Below are 15,825 nucleotides of genomic sequence, written 5' to 3'. Positions count from 1 at the left end.
AATGTTTAGATCTGAGTGGGCACAGCCTATGAAACAGGGTAAAGAGGAAGACATGCAGCTGCTTCCTTAGTGCCAGCCATCCACGACGTGACAGGGGTGTGCAGAGCACAGGAACCAACATACAGCTGTCTCCATTTGCATGGCACGGAGGGGAAGCAGTGGCTGGGCCACTTGCCAGCTAAGGAGCATCAGGTGCCCACCCTTCTATGAGGGCCCAAACATGGCCCCTTGCAAACCTCACTGCACAGAGACAACCCCAACAGTCCTGCTTTACCAACTCCTCTCCAACAGCCATCCCCTTGCTTAGATTTCTGAATGTTGTTCTGTCCCAGTTCATACTTGAACAGTTACTACCCAAGCAAACCCCTCTTTCAAGTGAAGTGCTCATGGGCTCCAAGCACAGCTCCTCTGATGAGGCTGTTTTCAAACCATGATAATTCTTTAGAGACTGGGGATTCAGCAAACTTATTCCTCCAACTCTGATGCATCACAAGGGAAGAATGTACCAAGTTCTGACAAAGCACTATACCGAGTGGCTCACCCTGGAAGTGCTCTCAGTTTGTGATAAAAACCTCTCCTTTACCTATCCAGGATACTCAAACTCAACCATGTAGGGTTCCCATGCTTCCTTCCCCAAGAAGGGCCAGACCCCAGACACACTGTATTCTCTCACAACACATTATCCACATCCAATCAGCACAGAGCACACTGAAAGCTATGGTTGTTCAGAGACTCATGTCAGGTTTAGAAGGATGACACAAAAAGGAGCAGAGCCCACTTGGATGTGCCTACAGGATCCCAGTAAATCACATCCATGTGTTCATACTAGTCTGGTTTGCTGCTTCATTATTCAGGCACCAAATGAGTCACAGTACTTTTTGAATTCTTGTTTGAAAAAGTGACAGGAGATCCAAGCTCCCAGGAACCACCTTCAATGCAGCAGCATCACAGGGTCTAGCCAGGGAGAGAGATCTATTAGACATGGAGACAGCATCTGAAAATAGGTCCAACCTCCCCCACCCACCCAGGCCCCTGCAATCAACAGGTACCATCACAGACCCTTCAGAACTTGAAACAGAACATACAATCTCTTGTTTCCTTTCAGTTTTATTTAGGAAAACACAACCACTTCAGCCCTGCCAAGTGTATAGCCTGACCTGATGGCCAGCTTGGGGAGGCACACTGAAAGCAGGGCTGGCTCTGCCTTTTAGCTCAATTGTTGCTTTTGCCTGTGAAGGACAACACAAGCAGCTGGCAGAACAGCAAGTTAAGGAGAAAGGTGGGTCTCGCTCCAGGCACCTTTCCTTTCCACCAAATCAGTCTACCCCACACACAGCCTGGTCTTGCTTCACAGGCTTAGAACTTGGCTGATCTCAAAAACTGACCAGCACACAGCTCATGGGGCATCCTGGCTCAACTTGCCCCTCAAATGATGTATCCACAGGAAAAAAAAAAAGAAAAAGAAAAAAAGAAACACAGTTAATAAAACAATTCCTGACTTGCACAAAATAAAAAGGGTAAAGGATAATTGGCCTATTATTTTTACTAACAGGCAGGTAAGGTTGAGAAAGTTTGGCCCTTTGTGCACTCTTCATTGTAGCTTTCTGGCAGGCAAAAAAGTCCCTGCAGAAGCTTTGTGGGCCTTTCTCACCTCTCCTGCCCTGCAATTCCCTGAGCCAAGTGTCAGCTCTGCTGAGCTGGGGTCACCAGAAGCAGCTGTGGTGCCCTTCACGAGGCCGTGAAGTCCAGGACGTGCAGGGCTGATGCCAGGGCAGCGTACAGGTGGGTGGTACTGAAACGGAGGCAGTACACAGGGCTGCTGGAGGGTGAAGACAGGTGAAAGCTCTGCAAAAAACAGGAGAAACAACCTTTCAGAGACAAGGTCAGCTCAAAGACTCTGGCTGGTGTTACAAATCCAAAGGCTGAGATGTCTGAGCAAAGCAGGTTTTCCCTGCATATAGGTTAGGTTTGCCATGATGGATTAGCCCCAAATATAGCCCAGGAGTCCCTCTTTTTTTTCCCCACAAAGCATGCACACTGGGCTGCCACAGAACAGCTGAGAAGCTGTGCTGCTGCTCCATCTCCCACTGTGCTCACCTGCAGGCACCGAGTCTGCCGTTTATCCCAGAGGCGCACCACACCGTAGTAGGAAGAGCCGCTGGCAATCATATGGTTCCTATCGCTCCTTACGCAGTACAGGGCACTGTCATGGGGCTCTTCCCACTCCTGGACGCACTTTCTGCAAGGGCAACACAAACCAGAGCAGGGCTGAGCCTCCACTCCTCCTTCCACTTTGCCTCCAGGAGCTAATTCAGTGAGAGCTGAGTTCCCAGACACTGCACAAGGACAGTCCAGGAGCCTTGCACGGGCTCCAGGTGCCAGCAGGACAGGCTCACCTGGTGCTGGTCCGTATGTCCCAGTAGCGGATGTAGGTGTCATACCCACAAGAAAGGAGAAGGGAGGGCGTTTCGTAGAACACATCCAGGACTCCAGCTCCATGGTGGAAGTCAGTCCCTAAACAGGTCAATAGCTGACCACTGCAATGAAACATATTAGGGGAAATCATTCAGAGCAAAAAGCCCTTCCAGTTCAGCTGGCCAGAGCAAAGATGGTGTCACAGAAGTGTTCCAGATTTCATTTCTGTGATATAACAGCATACAAAAGCCCAACAAAAGTTTTCCTCTCCCACCCCCAGCTTCTGCTTCTGGTTGGGCCACTAACCATGAAGGGTGTCATGAAAGGTGAGCAGCAGGAGTCTCAGCTGAAAGAAGAGCCAAAGTACAGGCACAGCTGACCTCCAGCAGAATGGGATCCTTTTCCCTGGGAGAAGTGACCAATATTCTGAATTACATGGTTCCACTTCCATAGGATACAACTCCCAGTTTAGTCAGACTCCAAATAATCTGCAAGAGCCATTTACTGTTTAATCCCATCCCAAACTCTGTCCTTCAAAATACTGTCCACTGGGGTATTTCCCCAGATCTTTGACACACAGCACAGATCCACAGGCAAATCAGATTCTCCCAACCTAGTCTGCCATGACTGCTCCCCTCAACCCCTTCCAGTTACACCACACTCTACAAACACCATATCTGAGGCTGAACGCGACAGGTCAAAAGCAACCACCCCAATGATGCTCTGGAGATGACCTTCCAAAGGCTAGATTTTTCTCTATTTTTTTGACCCTTTCCTCCTTTTTAATTCCTTGCTTGCAGTGAAAGAGCAAAAGCAAGGTCTCCATGAAGCTCTGTGCTGGATATTTTGTGGTGGTATCACTCTGCTGCTTGATCATGTGCAAAACCATCAGCATACCAAGTGGATGGTACCTGGTGAGGTCCTGCCCTGCCAGACTTCAAGAAGAAGGTTGAGACCCTTCCCTGGGTCACACAGAATTCCATCAGGTGCATGGCACAGCCTGTCCCAGTGTCATTCCACCTGCTGCAGCAGCCAGTGATATTCAGACATAACAGACTCTTGGGAATGGAGTGGACATTCTGCCCAGCTGCTTGAAATGGCCACCTATTGCAAACTCTCCTTTTTTTCCTTCTCATCACACCCTCCACATCAAAAATGCTGGACACAATAAAACTTGAAGCACCTGCTTTTCAAACTCTGCTACATGGCCACCACTCTCCAACAGTCTCCTGGTTCTCAGGACAATGAAGCAGCCCTGAAAGCCAACAGCACGGATCCCGCAGTGGGGTCACTCTCAGCATCTCCCTCCATTATTTTGTTACATTCTGCTCCTTGATCCAGCATCACACAGTTCTGAGGCACATCGCCAAATGCCTTAATTCTGTCTGTAATCTGGGCTAAAGCCCTCGTCGGGGGATAAAGACCACACAAAAGGAGAAATAGAGTCCTGGGAGATGTTAAAACAAGTAAACACCTTTGTGTCAGGAGAGAGAAATCGCTGATAAAGCAGATTAGCGCCTCGAGCCCTGGTGTCCCCAGATCAGAAGGCGAGCCCTGGCCGATCTTTGCAGCCAGCACGCTTCTATGATCACAGAGCTGGCGGCATGCTGGGGCCAGCCTGTTTCCCCACAGTCACTCTCCAAAGAGCAGATTATGTAGAATAACAATTTCTTTGTGGCTGTGTAATTCCCTCCGTGACCGTGGCTGTGGGCAGCTACATTGGACCTTGATGCCAGGGCCCTAGCAACCATTTAGAGAGGCCAACCAGCCCTAGCAATGGCCCCCCCATGCAAACCTCTCGGACAAGCTTTAACATCAAGTGCATGAATTAATCCCCCCCAACATGAATCCAGGGGTGCTGGCTTATTGGACTTTGTGTTTCTCCAGGCAAGGGATCGAGGGGATTCCGGGCTTCAGCCCTTTGCAACCTTCTCACAATACATTAACCCTTGGAAGGTTACTTGTAAACCAATCCAGCAGCAATTCTGCACCTGTCTGTAGGTTGAGAGATTGAAGCACTCATGGTTTGAGCACCGTGAGCAAGAGCAATAGGGTTTGGTTGGCCCAGATGGATCATTAGATCCACCATGGAGTGAGACATGGATGGACGTGAGTGCTCTGGCACTCCCTGCCCTTCCAAGCACACAGATCCCCTCCAGATGCCATCCTGCAAAGCCAGCACGACAAATGGACATGCACACAGCCCTTATTAAGGCTTCTGCAAAACCTTCTTCATCCTACAGGATGTATGTGTGGCCCAGAGTTGTAAGACATACAACAGAGGTATGAGGAGGAGTCAGCTGCTCTCCCAGACAAGAATCCTTGGACTACCTGTGAGATGCATAAGGGGCCAGACTGCCTAACTGACAGGGTCTTCTGCCAGTTGCTCAGGCAGGAGCAAGGAGTTACTGCCAAGAGGTGAGCTACCCCCGCAAGCCCTAGGCGGCACCAGCAGCTTGGACCCTGCACACCACCCAGGTGTTCCACTACCAGTGTTTCTCCATACCTTCATACCTCATTGCAGTGTTACCCAAGCACTTCAACAGAATCACACTAGTTTTCCTTCCTCCACTTATTTTTACATCCCAGGCAACAAAAATGAAAGAAAAGGCAACAAAAAAAGGAAGGAGAAAAAGACTGGCTTTTCAGGCATAAAATGAGCATAGATACTTGCAAGTTACTGCAGCAAAGTAAACATTGCTTTGCAGTTTGGTTCTCCTGGCCCAAGAACAGGTCAGCCAAAGCAACTCTCAGGTGAGAGCTGCAGCCCCTGGAAACAGGAGCAGCTCTTTGGCAATTTACAGAGGCAATGTGGTAGTTGCTACAGTGAAGCACTTAACCATCTGGCACCAGGGGAAAATTTACTGTGCTCCACACTGGGCACACAAACAAAACACCCATGTGTTCTGGCATGGGCACACTTAAGGTGAAAAAGATGCAGAACACCATTAGTATTTCCACTTTATTCAGCAGATTAAGGTGTCTCTGGACAGCTACCATCATGCCAGACTAGCTCTTTGTGCCTGAAGCATACACAACCATACTGAGCCCACGCTGGGAAGGGAATTCTGCCACATAACTCTTCCAGTCTTGGGAATCACAAGTTAGTGCCCACCAATTGTCCACTCTTGGTTATCCCAAATATTCCCTTCCCTGAAACCTCATACCTGAACAGCTTCCCCTTTTTTGGGAGCAAAACCCACAGATAATCCTTAATGACCCAAAAAGGATGAAGATAATCCATAAACAGGTGACAGAATAGCAGCAGCTACACCAGCACATCACCAATGGCTTCTAACAACTTAGAGGGACAGAAGATACCTTCTCCATAAGGGACATAAAGTGATGCCATAGCTATCTTGGACCTTTTTCACCAGCACCAGCCAAACACAGCAGGAAACAGCTGCCTTCTTTCCTTTGTGGTTCCTTTTTTTACCTAAACACCTTTGAAATCCCAGGTAGGCTGATCCTCAGTCCTTTAGAGGCCCTCTCCTTGTGAAGGTTAGTCAGGAGTTGTCTGTGAAGACCAAGTAGACCAAATACGGAAGGGCCATACCATCTCCCCACCCTGCCATGGCCCTCCAGCAGCAGTAAGGAGCTGTTTTGATCCCAAGTCTTCTTCAGGCAAGCCAGGTAGTTACCTGTGCATATGGTTGGAGCTTCTCTTGTCTTTGTACTGAACAGCCTGTGCCAGATAGTGCCTGTGTCCAGGCCCAGTGCTGGGTGGCACCAACGGAAACAACTCTGCACCAGTGGAGTTCTGTGAGGCAGAATCGCAAATGTGACAGTGCAAGTTTTCTGGAAAGACCAGTCTAGAGCAAGAGCTCTCAATTTCAGCACTCTAACCACAAACCACCTGGGCCAATGTGGCACCTACAAACACACAGGTATGCCTCTAGTCTTGAGGAATCTCGTAATATTCCCAATTTTTTTATTTCCTGTTAAGCATCTAGGCAGACTGAATAATATTGGCAGTAATACAGTATCAGTGCACAAGGAACAGAGCCTGAGCAAATCCAGCAGCCTATTTCATCCCTAGCACAGGAAAGCTGTGTTAGCACTAGGCTACAGACTCCTTGGTGACAGAACACAATGTTTAAACCAAGTCCATGTGCCTGGTAAATGTATCCAACTGATGAGTCCAACAATGAAAGGCATTTTGTTCAGATGCTATAGAGAATCTTTCGATTCATCTCAATCAATTTCCAAGTTCTTCAAGACTTTTTAAAATCACTTTTATAATCAGATATTTGTTCAGGATTTCCACAGTTCACTTTTTCCTTTCCATGCAAGAAATCTAGCCATGAGCATAGTTCTCCTGATACCTCCAGAAGACAGGCAGCCTGGAAGCAAAGTGAAGGGAAGAAATAGTCTTCAAGTTCTTGTTCTTCTTTTTAAAAACAGCTTCAAGTTCTATTCCTTCTCAATCACTAATATGAAGAGAAAATAAGATCAGTCATGACAGAGCCCAGATGGTTGCTCTCCAGACAAGCCATGGGATGTTGCTTCACCAGGTTAAAGTTATACAGCCTCCCAAGCCACTGCAACTATTTTTGTGGCCCTAAAAGCTCAGGATCTCCCTGAGATCTTTCTGAAAGTCAGAGTCCAAGAGAAGTCTGCACCTACCTCCCTGGAAGCTGCCCATTTGCTGAGGGTGTTTCCCAGTTTTCTCCAGTACACAAGAACTACACTCCAAAAGCTGGGATGAAACATTTTTCTCCCTGACCTCAATTTCTGGTGATCCCAATTCAGTAGAACTGATATTATATAAATATGCAAACTCTAGGAAACTGCTGAATTTTGAACATCTGTGCGAAACTGAGGACAGTTCATTTGCTCTGGAATCCTCATCTGTGAATTGTGATCATCCATCAAAGATGAGAATCTATTGCACATAAGCAGATGACTATTCAGAAACCAAACAGAGCTCTAAACCATCATTTCAGGCCCAATAACTATTTGAAACAAGACAGGTGGGAAGAATATACTTTAAAAAAAAAGTTATAAAGAGCCCTGTTCAGTTCCAAACACTGGGATATTTGATCTGAGTATTAAACAGAGAAAGGAAAACAAATCCGTTTTAAAATAATTATCCCAAGTGCAGCATTTGCACAATTTCTGTCACCCAATTAGGAGACTGCACGAAAACCAAAGGGAAGAGCTGAGCTGCTGTTTCTTCCAGGTGCTTTGCAATAGCAACTGAGGTACTGAAGGGATACAGCAACTTATGCTAGGAAAGCAAAGGCTTGATGAAACAACATCTGTATTGTACATAGGGAGAAACACAGATTCTTGGCAAAGTAATTCTTCTATCCTACCCCAAAGATGCCCCTGCATTTAGACCAGGCTGCTAATTCCTGCAGGGAGGTGTGGGATTGGCTTGGGGAATTTTGAGGGAGCACCTACAAGTGCAATGGCTCAGAGATGCTGTTTCAAATGATTTTCAGGGCAAATGCCTCTCTCTGATTCCTCAATGCAGCTGAAGGGACTCGAGGCAGTAGGGGGGAAAGACACCAACGACGGTCTGAGATTGTGTTGAGGGGACAGACAGAAGAGGGAGTTTTGCCTTCTTTTCTTCTGCTTTCTCTGAATTGGCCCACACACGTTTTAAATGGTCCAATAAAAAGATACAATTTCTTTACCTTTCCAGCTCTGGGACCCTGTGAGTTTTTGTTGTTCGGGTTCCCGTAAGGTTAAGTTCAGAGGATAAACTGACACACTGGGCTATGGGAAAAAGCCAGTTTCTTCAAATAAAGCCACAACGGTGCAAAAGAGACCCTGCTGGGGCTTTTATTTGGGAAAACAAACAGAAATGGCACCAAGCCCTTCTGCTTTACGAACCAATTTAACTATAAAACCAATGTTCTCCCTCTCGGGGGTGAGGAGGGGAGAGAGACAGGACATGACAATAGTCCAAAACCTTGTGGGGGAAAAAAAAAAAAGATAGGACAAAAAAGGTTGTCTATCCCCTTTTCTTTCTTGTCCATGGCTCCTTTTCTTAGCACACGTGTGTTCTTGTAAAAACGATTAGATTGCAATTTGTATAACATGGTGACCCCCAAATTCAGACATTTAACCCCTTTTCTCTGCAAAGAATGTCAAGAATGTCTTCTCTGTCTTTCTTTCCAACGGGAGGAGTAGGGGGGAATTCTCAAACTGTGATTTCTTGGAGGAAGAGAAAAAGAGGGAGGCGAGGAAAAGAAGCAGGGAATTCTCAAAGCCTCTCGCCTTTCGCCCCACTTGTGTGGGAACAGGCGGCTGTATTGCTCCCTTTCTGGACAGAGCTCTGCAGGTCTCCTTTAGTGGGGAGACAAAAAAATGGAGAGTCCAAATCAAAACAAAGCCATCTGTTTAAATGAGCTACCACTAGCCAGTGACAGAGGGGGTTCCTCATTCACTCCTTCCCATTCTTCTCTCTTGCCTCTGTTGATTCTCTCTCAACCCAGGGAAAAATAAAGATTACTTTTGCTTTGGCTCAGAGGGATGAAACTGATTGATGTGCTTGGAGTGTCCAGCCCCCACCCATGCTCTCTGATTGTTCAGGGCCATGTAAAGTTGTCATAAATACGCCTGAACAAGAGTTCAAAAGCCGCAGCATGCCCTGAACATGCACACATCCAAAAGGCAGGAGCTGGCCTCGTGGTCCCTTCTAGTGAGACAGGGCCGAGACTGCCATGGGAAAGAAAGGATTTTGGATAAACACCTGTATGTTCCTCCTCTTACATTGATTTTACATTTAAGAGCCCTCTTAACAAAAACAAGGCAGAAGACGCCCAGCTTATGTGAGAGAGTTCAGAGACACAGTGTCACAAAAACCAAAACCCAACCAGAAATCAGTAAAGAACAAGGCCTCAGTTTTGAGAAAGCATGCATACCATGGGAATACATTGCACAGACAAGACTGAGGCTATCCATTATAGACAGGAGACAGAGTTCTGAATACAACAAAGTCTTCTAAAAGGGGCAGTTATCCAAGAAACCATCACTTAAGAGGCTTCCTGCACCAGCAAGCTTTCTCCAGAATGGGCCTGGTGAGCTGCTTCCAGCAACACTCAAGGTCTCAGTCTCTGGATTGGCCATTGTGATTTAAAACTGCATTCAGCCAAGACAGAGATGCTGAGAAAGAAATGCAAGTCTGAAAGGAATAGGGAGCATCTTCCCCACAAAACCTGGAGGAGTTTCCTTGGCAAGAAAAGATGGCTGGCATATGAATCTATAGAAAAGGAGGAGCAGAGAGGGTATGCCACATCTACTGCACTTATTCTTCTGCTCCCCAAATCCTGTGAAACTGGTAGCAGTGACAGGATAATGTTTGCTATTGCTTGTCTCTCCTGTTATCAGACCTACAGACCCACTTCTCTGTCACTGGATAAATCCATTTTAAATGCCTGGGTGAAACAGACTCCCCACACTTCTTGGAGTTACCTTTCCTTTTAATCTAGCAACTCCAGTTCTGAATATATGTGCTTCCTTCACCCAACAGCCCCTCTGGTGATTAAATTACAGGGTCTCAAACTTGTATAAACCTTGGAGTTCACAGCTGTGGAGAGAATGCTCTTCTACAGAAATTATTTTAGAACACAACACCAAGAAGCCTTGAGCCAAGTTTCTACATTAAAAATGTGTACTGAAAACATTCAGCAAGACCTATAACCAGGAACTTGACCCATATATTCTCATTTCACTCATCTACTTATACACAATTAAAAAACTGGAGCACAATAGGAGACAAAGTCAAGAAGGACTGGATTTAACTAGGAAATCATCAGTAGTAATCAGCTGACCAGAGTGTTCAGTGCTATGCTTCAACTCTCAAATTACACTTGCTGTTTAAGACCAGTACAGGGAGCACAAATTTTAACTCGGGCTCTGAAGAGCCACCAAAATTGATGCATAAGCCAAAAGTTGAAAAGACAGCAACTCATTCTTGCCCCCTCCATGGCCCAGACAGATGTAACCTAGCAAGGGGCCCACAGAAACATACAGTAGAGATACTGCAGCAGCACATTAGCAAACTTCAGCCAGCTGCTTAGAATGGTAACACTCACACTGGCTCTTGGAAAGAAAGAGCTGAGTGCAATAGCACTATAGGCAGAACAGATTACTAACCTGCTCAGCAGCTGCCTGAGACTCCTGCCCAACCCTCTGCTGAGGGCACCATCCATACACCTGAATCTCCCTTCCCCTCCACTCCCAAGCCACTCTCATGTATCCTCTACCTCCCACCTCCCTAAAACCTGCAGACATCAAAGGCACCTGCCTTGAACACCTGAAGAGTAGGGGGGCCTGACGGTCAAGAAATGCAACTTTGTATCTTCCCCTTCCACGCACTCTCTATTTTTTTTTCTCCATCTCTTTGAAAAAGGTGGCAGAGATAAATGGAGAACAAAGAAACAAGAAAAAGCCACAGCTCTGGCCCACACCCTGCCTATTACTTAAGGGGGAAGGAACTCTTCCGAAAGAGGAGGAAAAAAATGTGCTCCGACACAATGGCTCAAAAGGCCAGGCAGCAAACCGGGCCACTTTGTACTGCTAACAAGGGAAACCTAATTACAGGAAGAGGGCAAAGAGGGACAGATAAAAGGGATACAAAATTTCAACATCTGTTGCCATAAAGGGACAAGAAGTCGGGAAACGCAAAGTGTCAGTTTGGTGTCAGTGACGGCATAAAGCTACTTTCAAAGGGCTCATGAGAGGGAGAAAAACCGAACAAGAAATTAGAGGGTTCTTTAAAAAAAAACAACAAAAAACCAGAAAACAAACAAACAGAATCCCCACTGCCAAAAATACCTTCAAAAAGGGGGGAGGAGTTGGACAAAGACTGGATATTTAAAAGGTAGAGGATCTGAGTGGCTTGCAGGGCACAGCTAACTTTGGTTCAGTTTTCACAGCTCTCATGCTCTGCAGCATGTCATGTCATGTCACAAGAACACTGTAGGATTTGTGCACTCAAAGTGTTTATAGCATGAAGACTACGATGTGAGACAGATCACTGGTCCATTTCAAATGTCAGGCTTTGCAGAGTAGCTCCAAGAGCTGCTGCAGAGACCTCTGGAGTATTCTATCTTATGGAGAAGCATCCTTGAGATGGGCATTTGTCTCCTAATGACATGCAAGACCACCCCAATAACATGGGAAGCAACAGCTCTCTGCAGGCAAATAACAAATGCTGGCCTTGGAACAGTCAGTGGTGCATGACCCCATCTTCCAAGAAGTTTAAACTCCCAAAGGCAACAGAAAGAAGAAGAAAGAGGAGGAGGATCTGAATAAGGTTTCCTTTTCTCTTGCTTGCCATTAAGTGGCTGCTCTGTTGAGCCACACACTCGCACTGGCAAACAAGACAGGATGGTCTGAATAGAGAAAGGCAAAAGTGAGCGGAGGGACAGGATCTGCAAGAGGGGCAGCTGCCATCGTATCCTTCACTAAAGGAAGGACAAGGGGACTTGGAAAAGGACAAGGAGTCAGCAAGCCCTAATACTTGATGTAAGGACACAGGTTAGTATCATGTAGCCCATACTGCTTAGTGTTCTCCTTGCAGACCTCTAATCACCGAACTTACTCACAGCTGCCTTCCACACACACTCCTTGATCCAGAGCGGGAATAAGTGCACAGCAACTTCCTCATATCTAAAAGCAATCAGATGGCACAATGTAGCATGTGTGGGGTGAGAGATGTCCTCCAAAAGTGCAGCTAGCCAGCTTCAAAAGCATAAGAAAAAAATCTAAATCCTCCTTCATTACAGGAGACAGGCCAGGTGTAGCAGCAGCTGGAATTTCAGCCATCAGAGACAGTGTCTTGGCATTATGCAGTCATTCCCCTGCTTTAGACTCCCTTGACAATTGCTTGTTGCTGCCTGTTGTGGCTTTGATCCAATGCCATCATCTCAGCAGTCAGAAATGAAAGACAGTTGTGGGAGTGGGATGCAGCAAGAGGCGTTTCCTTTCCCCACTAAAAAGTTCCTCCACACCAAAACCAACCAAGCCCTTTTCAAAGCACAGGACATATTTACAGGTGAAGATATTATCCCCTTCCTCTTGGAGGGATGAGAATGGCTGCCCCAGGGTCAGGGAACAGCGAAGGTCAGAAATACAAAACATACCATGACCAACTGTGACAAGCATCAGCCAAGGACTTATCTGGCCTGGAACTAAGATGATCAGTACACAAAAGGTTATTTAAGCTTTAAATCCTTTTGTAGCACGTTCCAGCTCTCAGCTATTGGGTAAAAAGACCACCTACCCCAATGGAATAGCACAAAAACTGTCGTACTGTTACTTACTCACCCCACCTCAATGCAAAGAAAACTCCCCTAACTGAACTAACTGATCCTGGACAACACTAAGCACCTCAGTGGTGCTAAGGATCCTGTGGTTTTCAAGAACACACCTTATGCCTCATTCTACCCTGCCTAATTTTTATTTTTACAGAAGTTACCTAGATTCTGTTCTTAATATCCTTGCCATATTTAGCCTCTGTGGGTCAGCCTCTGGGCCCTTTTGTGGCCACAAGAAAAGTATAAGCAGCAAATGCAAGGCCCTGGTTCTGTCTGCCAGATGTTGTTTTTAAGTCCTGGGTGGCTCTAAGATTTTAAGTTTTCATGTTACACTCTCATTTCTGGAGCCTGACCAGGGAGACAACATTCAAAAGCCTCAAAGGAACAGACAGCATTCCCTACAAGATCACTTCTGGCAATCACTGGATTTGGAAGATGGATCCAAACCTCTGCTGGGAAGATGAACAGTTTATGGAGAGTCAAGACCTGGAAGGATAGCTCTGTAGTCCCTTTCTATGAATGATGACATCAAGCTTCACATGCTAGAGTCCCAGCCATGCTTCCTACTCAGCCTCCAACCCTGCACATGTTGACAAGCCTACCAGCTCACACACAGGTCCCTGCAGAGGAAAAGACCCAGTGGCATGGTGCATTCCAGCTGTGACAGGTGAAGAGGGAAGAATAAGTTTGACACTCTAGCCATTTCAACAGAAGCCCAGTGGCCTAGGTTGCCTTGGCTTTTTTATTTGCCTGTCACTCAGGCTTTTACGTTATTGAAAGATCAAACTCCACTGTGCTTGTTCATTACCTTAATCCTATTTTCTACACAGCTTTATTATCTCTTCAGGCTTCCTTGGGAAAGGCTGTCAGAAAGGCTGGGGCAGGGGGGAGAGGGTTGCCCATCTCCTCACCCCTGTCAGATGCCTCTATTCAAGAACAGCCAGAAGACTTGATGGGCAGGGGTATCGTACCCGAGCCTGCATCCTTCTGGGGTGCTCCAAAGGCACCACTGGATGGGTCACTAAGAGACATGCACCTAAATGCCCTGGTGCTCTTTCCTGCTCCAGTTTATCCTTTGTAAGACGCATTGTTGCAAAGTATTTTTGTTACTTCAGAGAAAAAAAAAACAGCTGGTGTAAATTTGTATTTGATACAGTTGACTTAAATAACCTAAACTATTTAAACTATAGATTAGACAGCAACTGGTCTCAGACCTACCCTGTGTCCACATCAATCCTCCTCCACCCCCTTTCCCCAAATACAGCTCTACTGACATCCCTCAGGCCCCTTCTGCCATTGCTCACCTCAATCCTGACAGCACTCCTTTGAATAATCTGGGCCATGCCACTCCTACCCAGAGAATCCTGGTCCTGGAAGGCAGGACTGCCATTTTAATAATCCTGTGAAATATTTGCTATCTGCCCATCACTACACTAAGACCCTCAGGCTGAGAGTTTCAAATTTGTCAGCAGTTGAGACTCACATCAAGATTTGAGAGCAACATTTCCCCAGTTGCTAAGGTCATCACCTTCACCAAACAGGAACTACTCAAGACCCCAAATCAGAGGCCACAGCAATTAACCTCCTCAGTGCTTATTAGGACAAAGAGAAGACAAGGTGCCTTAGTCACTTCCATAGATAACCTGTTGCCACACCTCACTTCTCTGAGCTACTGGAATTGCCAGCCAGGACAAGGTGATTTCAGAGCCTGTCTTTGCCTCTGGCTTCCCTGCACCACAGAGAAGTAGGTGAATGGGAGGATAAGGATCACCGTCCTCACCTCCTCTGGCTGAGGCTGAGGAATCAACAGAGACACATGAAAAGGAGGGTGTAATGGGTATATTTTTACTGTATACAGGTAATGGGAAGAAACCTGGATGGCTGTGCCATCAACTGGAAAAGCTGAAAAGAAAAGCTGAGGTATTGAACCAGAACCACCCCCCATATATGCCTTTTCACACCAGTTTGCTTTGTCCCCCACTCCACAACACATCTTATATTCTATCATCCTTTGCCTGTATTGACAAAAGGAATGATACCCTTCTGCAGCATTTCCAATATTGCATCGTTAGTCACTTTCCTTGTCAAGTCCCTCCCTGTAACCTGAAGCTCACTCACCTCTCAAGGTCCCAGATTCTCAGAGGTGAGGTGTGTCCACAGCAGGCTGTCCCCGTCACAAATGAGCTGTTTGAAAAAAAGAAACAAACAAATAACACTTACTAATCCTTATGTTCTGAAGAAAGTGCATAAGCAAGACAGAGAAAATAGGTTACAAAACAGACTTTGAATTCTGGTTCAAGATGGTTTCAGCATGTCCCACCACTTTCACAAGGGACAGCAAGCAGAAAAGGGAGAGCTGCTGCAAGACTCTCACTAGCTGAGCTTCCCAGATGTAGCAGGTCACAACTGCAGAGAATCGGCAGGGCATAAAGATGTATTTGTAAATACAAAGAGAAAACTTAAATAGAAACTGCAGTAAACATGTTCAAATGACTCAGTGTAGTACTCAGCATGTTTCATACACAGTCAGTGCTGTAAGCTGCAGAAAGACTCCATGAAAAATTTACTGTTATTTCCTACTTCACGCCTCACTTCTGTTTGTTGGCAACTTCTGAGTACAATAATGAACTGGCTGCAGCATCACAGGCCTAAAGAATCACAGAACAGAGGCCTCTGGTCCAGCCTGCTCAAAGCAGGGCCAGTTTCAAAGCTGGATCAGGTTGCCCTCCCCAGTGCTTAGGCACTAACTGTTAGAGACAGCACAGCTCTCCTGCAGCAATATTTGGCTCAGTTTACACCCTCCAACAGAGTTCATTCCAAAGTCCTCTTGGCAATGCTATGTCCCTGATGCACATGCTGGCTCCAGAGGTCACCTGACACCCACTGGCCTCACTCTCGTTCATAAGACAGAACAAATCCTTAAAATCAAGCATCAGGAACATGGATGCTGTGCTCTCCAAACCACACTACTTGTTTCGAGCCAGCTTCCCATTCTCAGTCCAAATAAGAGGAGGCAGCTCATGCACAGACTTCCAAGTAAGTTACAAATGACCTCTCACAAAGCCATATTTATTGCAGCTACCAAGAATAAAATGCCAAAACTACATTTAAGTCAATGCAACAAGGATAGCATGAA

At 46.3% G+C, this 15,825-nt stretch overlaps 1 protein-coding gene across 1 annotated transcript in view; it reads right to left on the bottom strand.

The window, feature by feature from the left end:
* Positions 1–1,089: 1,089 nt before the first annotated feature.
* Positions 1,090–15,825, bottom strand: part of FBXW4 (F-box and WD repeat domain containing 4) — a 61,332-nt gene continuing 46,596 nt past the window's right edge. The window contains exons 6-9 of the mRNA XM_056494718.1: positions 14,808–14,873; positions 2,397–2,537; positions 2,098–2,239; positions 1,090–1,845 (exon numbers count right to left, since the gene is read on the bottom strand). Coding sequence (XP_056350693.1) covers positions 1,729–1,845; positions 2,098–2,239; positions 2,397–2,537; positions 14,808–14,873 — 466 coding nt within the window. The 3' untranslated portion in view covers positions 1,090–1,728. The remainder of the gene's footprint in view (positions 1,846–2,097; positions 2,240–2,396; positions 2,538–14,807; positions 14,874–15,825) is intronic.

This window comes from Oenanthe melanoleuca, chromosome 6 (assembly GCF_029582105.1).
Source record: "Oenanthe melanoleuca isolate GR-GAL-2019-014 chromosome 6, OMel1.0, whole genome shotgun sequence".
In the NCBI taxonomy this organism is placed as follows: domain Eukaryota; kingdom Metazoa; phylum Chordata; class Aves; order Passeriformes; family Muscicapidae; genus Oenanthe; species Oenanthe melanoleuca.
Note: the sequence above shows the minus strand (reverse complement) of the source record. Positions and strands in the feature narration are given on the sequence as shown.